The sequence below is a fragment of the Aplidium turbinatum genome, chromosome 11, assembly GCF_918807975.1.
Source record: "Aplidium turbinatum chromosome 11, kaAplTurb1.1, whole genome shotgun sequence".
NCBI lineage: Eukaryota > Metazoa > Chordata > Ascidiacea > Aplousobranchia > Polyclinidae > Aplidium > Aplidium turbinatum.
The window spans coordinates 15,511,522-15,523,271 of record NC_137482.1 but is presented as its reverse complement, the minus strand read 5'-3'; the positions used below and the strand labels follow the sequence as shown (position 1 = coordinate 15,523,271).

Here is an 11,750-nt window from a genome sequence, read left to right as displayed (position 1 = left end):
ATGGCAACAAATTCTGTAAAGGAGACAGACGTGGCAGATAAATCAAATGCCGAAGAATCAACAAATCCAGAACCCCAAACATCAAAGGTGACAACAAGATCACAATCAAAAATGCTCTACCAAGCAGAAAATGGCAGTCTGCACCCAAGCGACAGCACCAGCAAAGTTTCCAGCAAAAGCCGCTCCTCTACAATGAGCGCTAAAATTAAGAAGGCGGTAATATTAGCTCGATTGGAATCACAAAAAAGGATCTGCGAGTTGGAACAAGAGCAAGCGAAAGCAAGGGCAGAATTTGAAACAATGGTCCTAAAACAAAGTCAGCTACGTGAAGAACAAGAAAGAAAATTCCTGCAACAAGTCCAGGAAGCTAAACTAAAGGCAGAGCTCCAAGAGACAATTGCCCAACTTTCGGAAGAATCGGAAGAAGATGCTGGTGAGCGCTATAAAATGTCTAAAGACAATGTTGATATAAACGGACAATTTCAATCGAATTTAGCAACTAATGTAAACAATAATTCTGTGTATCCTATGTTATCCCAATTAACGTTGAGTGGCGTAGAAGCCAGGTCTAACATTCACGAATCTATTGTCGTTTCAAACAAAATTAATCCTTCACAAACAGTAACAAATAAATCGTTTGTGAGACATGAGCCGAGTACGTCGTATGCCCAGACCCCTGTACTAAATCAAATAAACAATAATCAATCAGTAAACTCGAAACAAATTCCAAATATTACTATCAACCCGTCCCCACTGTTGTCTGTAGAACCCCCAATCTTTGATGGAAATTCTGCTGAATACTGTGGTTTTATAGACGCATTTGATACGTTAATTGATTGTAATTTCACAGAGCCTAAACGTAAACTTTTTTATCTGTTGCAATACACCAAAGGCTCTGCGCACACTTTGGTAAAAGGGTGTCAATACATGCTTCCCCACGAAGGTTACACAAAAGCAAGAGCTTTGCTACAACAAACCTTCGGTCAAAAATTTCAAATAGCTCGCGCATGTGTTGATTCCGTCATAAACGGCCCATCTCTTCAAAATTCTAACAAGGATTCTCTAATCAAGTTCTCTTCGGAACTAACTTCCTGCATATGTACTTTGTCTGGCATGAATTACTTACAGAAAATGGACAACATGGATACCATAACAAAAATAATAAGACGCTTGCCAAGTGGCTGGTATTCTGGCTGGTTACGCGAAGTTGACGTAATTTTGCATGAAAGAAATCAAGAAATAAGCCTTTCAGATCTCTCACGATACGTCTCGCGCAAAACGAGAGAAACGACCAACTTGGCATGCAATATTCTAAAATCTACTAAAAAACAATTCGATGATTCCAACTCCAAACGTAGGAGCAGCGTAACCTTTGCAACGCAAATAAAATCGTCGAACCATGAAAGGACATGCCATCTGTGCAGAGATAAACATTTTCTCAATCAATGCAAACAATTTCGAATGATGAATATTGACCAAAGGCTTAAATTTGTAATCGACAACAAACTCTGCAAGTGCTGTTTAAATGCTGGTCACTGGGCATATCAATGTAAAAGGAAGGACCCTTGCATAAAACCAGGATGCACTGAACGCCACACTACTCTCTTGCATCCCCCAGATGCAACACAAATCACCACAAATATCACACCCAAAGACACAACAACTCAAAAAATTAATCAACCTACACAAGCAATACGCAATGGGCTTGTCAACACACGAACAAATTCTTGCAGTCTGCTTCCCATAATCCCAGTAAAGGTTCGCCTGCAAGGAAGTAATCAAACCATCACTACACAAGCGTTTTTGGACAGTGGAAGTACAACATCTTTCATAACAAATGATTTGATAGAAAAGTTGCAAATTGCCGACTGTCAAGAAACTAATATTTGTACCATCACGCTAAACAACACTGGCAAACGTAACAAGGCAAAAGTGGTCACAAATGTCGAAATGTCAGATTTTGACGAAAACAAATACATTTCTCTAAGCTCCCTCTACTCCACCTTTCAAATTCCTGTTTCAAATACAGATATTCCTACCCTAGAAGACACTAAACACTTTCCAGAATTTGCAAACATCTCGATTCCCGATGTTGACGCAGAGGTAGGACTCCTTATCGGCAATGACAATCCGTACGTTCTCCAACCACAAGAAGTAATACAAGCAAAAGGTGGCTATTATGCCATCAAAACGGCCGTTGGTTGGCTAGTGAATTGTCCTAACAGCAAACAGGATCAAAGTAGAACTAAAAATTTCTTTACCAAAACTTCTACCCATCCAATGTGCGACATGTGCTTTGACGCTGTTGACTCAATTGTTAACTGTAAACCCGAATTATCTGTTCAACAAGCTCAATTCATGAAATCTGTTAACTCTAGTATCAAACTTTTGGAAGACTCGCACTACCAAATCGACTTGCCCGTTCGAAATCCGGACCTAAAATTACCCTTTAACAAATCTCAAGCTCTCCAAAGAATTAATTGCTTAAAACGAAAGTTTGAAAGGGACGCTAATTTCTACATGGACTATAAAAGGTCTGTTGATGACATGATCATGAATCAATACGCCGAAAACGTTACTGATGTCCCTGGAATACATGGAAAAACGTGGTATATTCCACATCATGGTGTATATCATCCAGAAAAACCTGAGAAACTCAGAGTAGTATTTGATTGCTCTGCCAAATACAAAGGTATCTGTCTCAATGATACTCAATTACAAGGCCCAGACATCACAAATAACCTGGTCGGCGTTCTTCTTCGTTTCCGCCGTGAAACAATTGCTATTCAAGGAGACATACAGTCTATGTTTCATCAAGTAAAGGTTCCTCAACAAGACCGTGATCAATTCCGATTCTTATGGTGGAAAGATGGGAATCTAGAAGCGCCTCTACAAGAATACCGAATGAACGTGTATATATTTGGCACTGTCTGCTCCCCAAGTTCTGCAAACTTTGCTTTAAAACGCATAGCTGAGGACAACTCATCTCTTTTTAGTGCAACTACTGTAGATACAGTAAAAGAGTCTTTCTACGTAGACGATTGCTTGGCTTCAACAGCAAATGTTTCAGAAGCAGCTAAATGTAATCATGCTTCGAGGGGTCTCTCAATTCCAAACTTTCTTCAATGCAATCAATAGAAAAACGGCCCTGAATTTCTATGGAAACCACAATCCTCAATGGCCTAAGCAACCAGAATTTCTCGAAGTCGTGGACAATGACCCAGAAATTAAACAACCAAAGCAAACGTGTTTTGCAATCCAAAGCGAATCCCACTTTCTGGAAGATCTTTTGGGTAAGTATTCTTCTTGGTACAAGCTGAAAAGAATCGTTGCTTGGCTTTTCCGTTGTAAGCATAAATTTCTGACTTTAAGACTCACTAACCTTGCAAATAAACAAAATGCCCCAGCACACAATCTTTGCTTGTCTCCAGATGAGCTCACAAAGGCACAAGACTTTATTTTTACCTTTGTTCAGTCAAAACACTTTGCCAACGAAATCAGCCAACTGAAAGCACAAAAGCCATTAAACAACTGCAGTAGCTTAATAAAATTCGACCCTTTCTTAGAAAACAATTTACTAAGAATTGGTGGCCGCATCAAAGCTGCACCTCTCAAACACGATGCAAAACATCAAATTATCCTTCCAAATCGCTCCCAAATAGTTCCTCTCATCATTCAAGAAACGCACGACACATTTGGTCACAGTGGCAGGGAACACGTCCTGTCTGCCCTGCGCGAAAATCTATGGATTATAAAAGCCAATTCAGCAGTCCGCAAGGTTTTATCCAAATGTGTTGATTGCCGCAAAAGAAGCGGAAAACTCAGCACACAAAAAATGGCTGATCTTCCTAAAAACAGATTGACACCAGACAAACCTCCATTCACCTATGTTGGTGTAGACTATTTTGGCCCATTTATTATTAAAAAGGGTAGAACAGAACATAAAAGATACGGTGTCATTTTTACTTGCCTTGTAATAAGAGCCGTACACATTGAAATCGCAAACTCTCTTGACACTTCATCTTTTATACTCGCTCTACGACGATTCATCGCAAGAAGAGGGCAAGTAGAAGAAATTAGATCTGACAATGGTTCAAACTTTGTTGGTGGTGAACGAGAAATGAGAGAAGCCATCAAATCATGGAACAACAGTCAAATCGAAGATGCTTTAACACAGAAAAGCATCAAGTGGATCTTTAACTCTCCAAGTGCATCCCATCATGGAGGTGTGTGGGAAAGACAAATCAGATCCATTAGGAAAATCTTATCAGCTATCTGTAAAGGCCAAACTTTAACAGATGAAACGCTGACTACCTTCATGTGTGAAGTAGAAAACATTATTAACAGTCGTCCACTTACAAAATCGTCAGACGATCCTAATGATATGGAGGCTCTCACACCGAACCATTTGCTTCTTCTAAAACAGCAAATAAACCTTCCTCCAGGCTCATTCACAAACAAAAAAAGAGCTTTACTCTCGAAAACGCTGGAGACAAGTCCAATACATGGCCGACGTCTTTTGGACACGGTGGGTAAAAGAGTACTTACCTTTGCTCCAGCAAAAACAAAGGTGGACCAAAAAATCTCCTAATCTGACTGTGGGGGACATAGTTTTAATCGCAGATAACACACCCCGAAACAATTGGCTCATGGGTCGCGTAATTCAAACGTTTCCCGACAAAAATGGCATTGTCCGTAGCGTTAGCGTTCAAACTAAACAGTCCTTGATTGTCAGACCAATTCAAAAGTTATGCTTGATTGTTCCTGCAAAACCAATGTAAATTTGTGCTGATTTTGTTTTCTCATGTTGTTTATACCTGTGTATTTGAACAAATGTACGAGGCCTTAAAGGGGAGGGAATGTTACTGCCAATTTTCTTAAGTTAAGCCCTCTGCGTTCATTTGTGACTCGTTTGTTAATATTTGGATTTTTTCTCTTTTGCCGACCACTGTACTAAAAAAGCCACCTGTTTTTGTTTCTCTTTTATATTGTTTGGCCTCTTTCGCATATGCGTTTGGCACCTGTGGTCTGTTTTCGTTAAATCAGTAACTTATTAGTCGACGATACAACGTCAGTTTTCATTGAATTATACAACCATTATGACCTATTCGTTTTTCAATAATTGTCAATCCTTGAGAAAGGGAATTCGTAAATTGTACTGTAAATCGATTTGTTTCATTCTACAAAATTGCTTTTCTCTGGACGGTCGCAAATTAAGAAATCTCAAAGTTACCTGTGTTTAAAAGATTGTCTAAAAAGCACATTAAAAGAACACGTGAAAACCAATTCAAATTCATGTGTCGTGTTGTTGGAAGCAATCTAGACAGAAGAAACTGACCAGGCAGTTCAATAGAGCGAAGGTCAACGACAAACAAAATACGTCACTGTAACGTAGCAATCAAATAGACAAAGCGGACGTTACAGCTATGCCTAAGCAAAATAACGCCTCGATTTCAAAAACTCACTGACAGCAAGCCAGCACAGCTATCTCATTAGCAGTGGCGTAGCCAGAAAAAAAATTGGGGGGGAGCCAAATATTTGATGAATTGGAGAGAACGACAAAGTGTTTGATGTAAGACATCGCCACCTGATGTGTAGTGGGTATAACTTTGCGCGATTTACGATTTGCAAAATTTATTGGTGTCTTTCTGTGTGTCTAAAACAAGTCCTGGGGGGTGTTAATAGCCAGACGATATAAATTTATACAAATTATATTATATTTTTAACAAAGGGTTCAACTTCGGAATCCAAACTTTGAAAATTTGGGGGGGGGGGCATGGCCCATTTCGCCCCCCCCCCCCTGGCTACGCCTATGCTCATTAGTGATTTGATAAACATATTATTTTCGGAAAAAGTTACTGCTTTTGTACTGCTGTTTGTTTGCAACACAATTTTGTATGGCTTTTAAAATATTACGACAATTTGCTTGGGTCGCAAGATTTTACTGACCTAAATTTTTTTTTTAAATGGGTCGCCTTAAAAACGAGTTGGGAACCACTGCTCTAGCGCAAACTCATTTTGTTTGCTGGGTGCCAAACATTCACACGGTATAAACCACTCGAAACAACACACTTTTCAAGCCACTTCGCAATTTCTCGTTACAAGAAATTATCTTTTTGGCCGGAAGGCACATCTGGCATTGAAAATATAAGTTTTTGCCTTTCGAAGAAGAGAGCTTAAAATACTTTTCCATGTAGGCCCATGGATTTGTATTATCATGCTCCATTTCACTTGGAGATTAGTATTACCGTAAGTTATTCCCTGAATACAATAGTGTAGTGTAAGAAGCTGTAGCATATGCCTATCAAGAAAATTCTAGTATGGGAACGTTCAAATATTACGTAACGCCTTCGAGGGGGGGGGGGGGTTTATGCAAAGCGTTACGTTAGCGTCACATCGGGGGGGAGGGGGTTCAAGCAAAACGTTACGTAACGCTTTCGAGTACGGAATGGTAGTTTTTTGTGCTGAATTCGTAGTAAAAAAGCGTTACATGGGGGAGGGGGGATTGAAAAAAGCGTTACGTTGGCGTTACATGGGGGAGGGGGGGGTCAAAAAATCGGAAAAAAAGCGTTACGTAATATTTGAACGTTCCCTATTATACTAACTGTCGCTCCTATATACTAACTGTCGCTCCCCAAAAATCCTTTATAAAAAACACTATTTTTAAAGTGATTCCATTTGAATAAGACTAATGTTGCTTTTAATGCCATAATTCTCTCAGTAAGCTCTATGCTTTTTTCTGATAAGATTTTTAAAAAGTGGGTTAATGGAAGACAAAACTGCCAGACACAAGCAAGTTTAGATTCTGAACTGCACAACTCTTTGTTATTAGCATTTAGGGATAGTTAGCATTACTAGTGTTATTAGCAGTAGGCTACTCAAAAGCCTCTCACAATTGGCCCCTGGATGCATGTTTTGCTAAACTGCTCATCAAGTTACAAAACATATATAATTACATACTTACGCAACAGAATGTATAAATTATCAAGTAAAAATTACCTTAGCTTGATAGCCTACTGTATGTAGGCCTACACATTACTACGCTACATAGCCTACAACAAGAATAACCGGCAAAGTAATGTACTAGCCTACATATAACATACAGAGTACAACATCATGCAAGCAATCACGGTCGGAGACCAAATATTTGAGTTTGTTTAGATACATAGGCTGCACTGCTCATTGCCTGAGAAGTTTCTGATTTATCATTTGCCCCAAAATGCAAGACTTATATAACTAATATAAATTAAAGTGCTCACAATTGCTTACAAACGCCTTCAACACTGCTTGACTAAAAAAACTTCACACTACGAACCCAAGTCATTGTTTACATTTTACATGGAGCGACATTACCAACCTACCTACTGGCTTGCTTATATTACATTCCTGTTCTGACCCGTAATTTACTAATTTCTCAGTAGGCCTAAGTTGTTTTAACTAATTCTTTTTTTTTTCTGCAAGACTTCTGTCTGCACGTGGGACTCTAGCGTCAAAGGCAGTAGTGCGATATACAAACAAACTCCAGCTGACTGAACAATAGATGACACTGTGACACAACACTAGAACAATGGGCAATTGCAAGACGTCAACATTTCGCAGTTTGACAAAAAAATTGCAAACAACTACTAAGACATTAAAAAGTATGCGTTGACGCTATGCGCTAAAAAACCGCAAAAACTTTACGGCGCAGCCTCAAGCGCAAACTATCCAAAAAAATGTGGCCGCAAGCGTTAGCGCAAACAAAAAGTCTACGCCGCAAGTATGCGGCTTAGAATTTGCGGCGCATACGTACATCTCTGGCGTCAACGCATACTTTTTAATGTCTTAGTTGTTGTTTGCAATTTTTTTGTCAAACTGCGAAATGTTGACGTCTTGCAATTACCCATCGTTCTAGTGTTGTGTCACAGTGTCGTCTATTGTTCAGTCAGCTGGAGTTTGTTTGTATATCGCACTACTGCCTTTGACGCTGTAGAGTCCCACGTGGAGACTGAAGTCTTGCAGAAAAAAAAAAGAATTAGTTAAAACAACTTAGGCCTACTGAGAAATTAGTAAATTACGGGTCAGAACAGGAATGTAATGTAAGCAAGCAAGTAGGTAGGTTGATAATGTCGCTCCATGTAAAATGTAAACAATGACTTGGCTTCGTAGTGTGAAGTATTTTTAGTGAAGCAGTGTTGAAGGCGTTTGTAAGCAATTGTGAGCACTTTAATTTATATTAGTTATATAAGTCTTGCATTTTGGGGCAAATGATAAATCAGAAACTTCTCAGGCAATGAGCAGTGCAGCCTATGTATCTAAACAAACTCAAATATTTGGTCTCCGACCGTGATTGCTTGCATGATGTTGTACTCTGTATGTTATATGTAGGCTAGTACATTACTTTGCCGGTTATTCTTGTTGTAGGCTATGTAGCGTAGTAATGTGTAGGCCTACATACAGTAGGCTATCAAGCTAAGGTAATTTTTACTTGATAATTTATACATTCTGTTGCGTAAGTATGTAATTATATATGTTTTGTAACTTGATGAGCAGTTTAGCAAAACATGCATCCAGGGGCCAATTGTGAGAGGCTTTTGAGTAGCCTACTGCTAATAACACTAGTAATGCTAACTATCCCTAAATGCTAATAACAAAGAGTTGTGCAGTTCAGAATCTAAACTTGCTTGTGTCTGGCAGTTTTGTCTTCCATTAACCCACTTTTTAAAAATCTTATCAGAAAAAAGCATAGAGCTTACTGAGAGAATTATGGCATTAAAAGCAACATCAGTCTTATTCAAACGGAATCATTTTAAAAATAGTGTTTTTTATAATGGATTTTTAGGGAGCGACAGTTAATATATTACTAGGAGCGACAGTTAGTATAATACTAGAATTTTCTTGATAGGCACTCGCCACATATCAAAGTTGTTAAAAAGCTCTGGGGCTGAGAGCCACTGCAACCAGACGAAGGAAGCCAGCGACAACGAACCCCGTGGGCTACTCCATGCTCTTTATGAGGATACTGGCGAAGACAGCATAGACGAGGTTGTAAAAGCGTACTTGGAAGAGAGGCCACCCAAAGGACCATTAACCGTGGGCGCTTTTCCAACAAAAGATTTCCAAAATACTTTTTTTCGCTACAACACGCCAATACCTTCCAGTGCTGCGGTTGAAAGAATGTTTTCAATGGGCAAAGACATATTGAAACCAAAACGCAGCAAAATGTCAGATGAACACTTTCAGATGCTTGTGTTTCTTCGTGGAAATTCAAAATAAAACTTGTTTGTTTCGAGTGGTTTATACCTTGTGAATGTTTGGCACCTAGCAAACAAAATGAGTTTACGCTAGTGTATGCGCTGACGCCGCCAACCTTTTTTACAAGTTGCGTTGACGCATGCGGCGTATAGTTTTTCAAACGTTTGCGCTGACGGCGTCAATATTTTTTGTATGCGCGTACATCACTGTTTAAATGATGCGTCCTGTAGGCTACGCCGCCATGCTCAAATGATGTTAAGTCACAATAACTTCTTACTTGTTTGACACAGTGGTGCGATATCTTCAGCCTAAATGACTCACATCAAAGTTGTCAGTTATTTCTTTGCTAAGCACTCTTTGTCCACAGTAGGATAATTACATGGCCTGCCTGTCAAACTTTGAAAATATTTGCCCACTTCTGACATACATGGGCAACAAATTGTTAATTTGAATTTTTAGTCTTATAATCTTTTGGTGAAAATATCTGAATAAATCAATTAAAGCACTCATAACTCCTTGCAATCAGGGATGGAGGAACCACGTGGGCCTGGGCCCACCTACTTTATTTGCTAGTTAGGCCTAGCCCACCCACTTTTGAAAGTCAATTTTTTTTTGAAAAGGTAGCGAAAACGGCAAATCAGAGAGGGAGTTCCAAAAAAGGTCTTCACTCATTTGATACACAGTAGTTTGATTATCTTTGATAGCTCAATGATGAAATCCAATCTTCAAACTTTTCTGTTGAGTCCATTATTGATGTGCAGCCCGTGTGTGTGTGGTTGCGTGTGACTGGTGGTGCAACCTATCAATCAATATAATTATTCTCTATGCTCTCTATGTTTAGAACAGTGATATCATTAGGCTACATATGCACGTACTGTATAATGCTGCATATTATTACTCCCAGGCAGTGACGTTCGGTGGCTTAAACCGTTGGGAAATCAACTTGGAAATATGCTGCAGCAAGGTAGTAGGCACGAAGGGCGTCGAAGACGTGTTGCCGAAAGCAACACTTCCAGCGGGGGGTCTGGGGGGCCTCCCCCAAAAATGTTTGAAAAACACTTCCAATTTGGTGCGCTCTGAGAGCATTTCCAAAACAAATCAAAAATAAAAATCTGTCAAATTGTGCTTCGCCTATGTCGTGATCAACCATACATCCATTCAATGTTTAGAAGTCATGAACAATCTTAATTTTAACGTTGCAGGACCAAAATCCAGTGTTAGACATGGAATAATAGTTGTCTAAATATTTAATTCGTCATGAATGTTCATTCTCAGATATTCAGTTAGGCCTACACTACAAAAACTAACACTTAGGCCTAAACATTACAACCGCAAGCAATTTGTACAAAAAGCTGGATAAGTTTGCCTCCTGTGTATAGAAGCTTAACGAACTAAATATTGCACCCGCACCTGAACGTTCATTGGCGAAGTAACGTTATATCAACGCTGTAAAAAGGGCAAAGGCATGACTATGAAAGCTAGTAAGCTAAAGTACATGGCAAGGAAACATCTAAAAACAGCAACAATCTTTTCGCCATTATGATGCTGTGCTGTGTACCATGACGAGAGACCATTCTGACGAGTTAGTCTAGCGAATGTACGCATTGACGTCACTGGGAAAGCAACTCTAACCATAACACATCTGATTGGCTAAGCAGCTGGTGACGTTTTGCAAAACGAGTGAGGATTGGATAAAACAAAGGCGCTTTTTGACATTTTTGAACCTGGGGAAAGCAACTTTGATAGTTGCTTCCCTGGAGCCTCAGTGGTTGTTTCTGACGGGAGCGTTTGCGTTAACTGGCATTTATAGGCAAGACATGCGGTTTGGTAAGGACTTAGACTACTCACAAGCGTTACGAGTAAGTTAATTCTAGTCACGAATACAGTAATTTTCAAGTTAAAATAGACGTGATAAAAATAATAAGAAGTTAAACCTAGAATTCAGTCATTATATTTTGCATAGTTTTCGCTCAGGTAAGCACTGCTTTCCCTCACCGGTCGTCACTGCTCCCAGGTGGTATTATAACTGTGTGTTTATTGTTGCCTTTTTATTTGTGTGTACATCGCCACATTTTGTACAGCGCTATAGAGCAATTGAACAATTTTGTAAATTTTTTGACCAAATCTGGCCCAAAAATGGAAAATTTTGCCTGTTGGCACGAAAGATAATTATGAAAACGCAATGTGTAAACCAGGGGTCGGCAACCTTTTTCTAACAGCGGGCCAAAACCAAACTTTACATGGTCTTGGCGGGCCGTAGTCTATTAATACCAGTTTTGATAGATCCAGAGGCATTGATTTCAAGGTGTTGACGTAGCCTAATGCCTTTTGAATATCGGCTAGTAATATCCTTGACGGAAATCTGCTGAACAAATTTTTAAACATCAAAATCTTTGTTTACTGCACGCACAAATACTGCCAGCTCAGCTGTAGGCTTATCTGTCGTGTCTGTGCTCTCATCTATTGCCATTGCGAAGAACTGTAGATATTAGGCCACAATAACTTTTTGCTAGATG

The 11,750-nt window shown here is 39.4% G+C and overlaps 1 protein-coding gene across 1 annotated transcript; it reads left to right on the top strand.

The window, feature by feature from the left end:
• LOC145780247 (uncharacterized) lies at positions 1-4,591 on the top strand. Its single transcript, XM_082591951.1, has 2 exons — positions 1-3,082; positions 3,432-4,591. The coding sequence occupies exons 1-2, from the start codon at positions 1-3 to the stop codon at positions 4,589-4,591; spliced, it is 4,242 nt and encodes a 1,413-aa protein (XP_082448077.1).
• The last annotated feature ends 7,159 nt before the right edge of the window (positions 4,592-11,750 follow it).

Excerpts from the sequence above, each read along its gene's own strand:
- LOC145780247 (XM_082591951.1), top strand. The coding sequence starts at position 1 with ATGGCAACAAATTCTGTAAAGGAGACAGACGTGGCAGATAAATCAAAT. Across the intron at positions 3,083-3,431 it reads TGTTTCAGAAGCAGCTAAAT|ATGAGCTCACAAAGGCACAA; the intron begins GTAATCATGCTT and ends GCTTGTCTCCAG.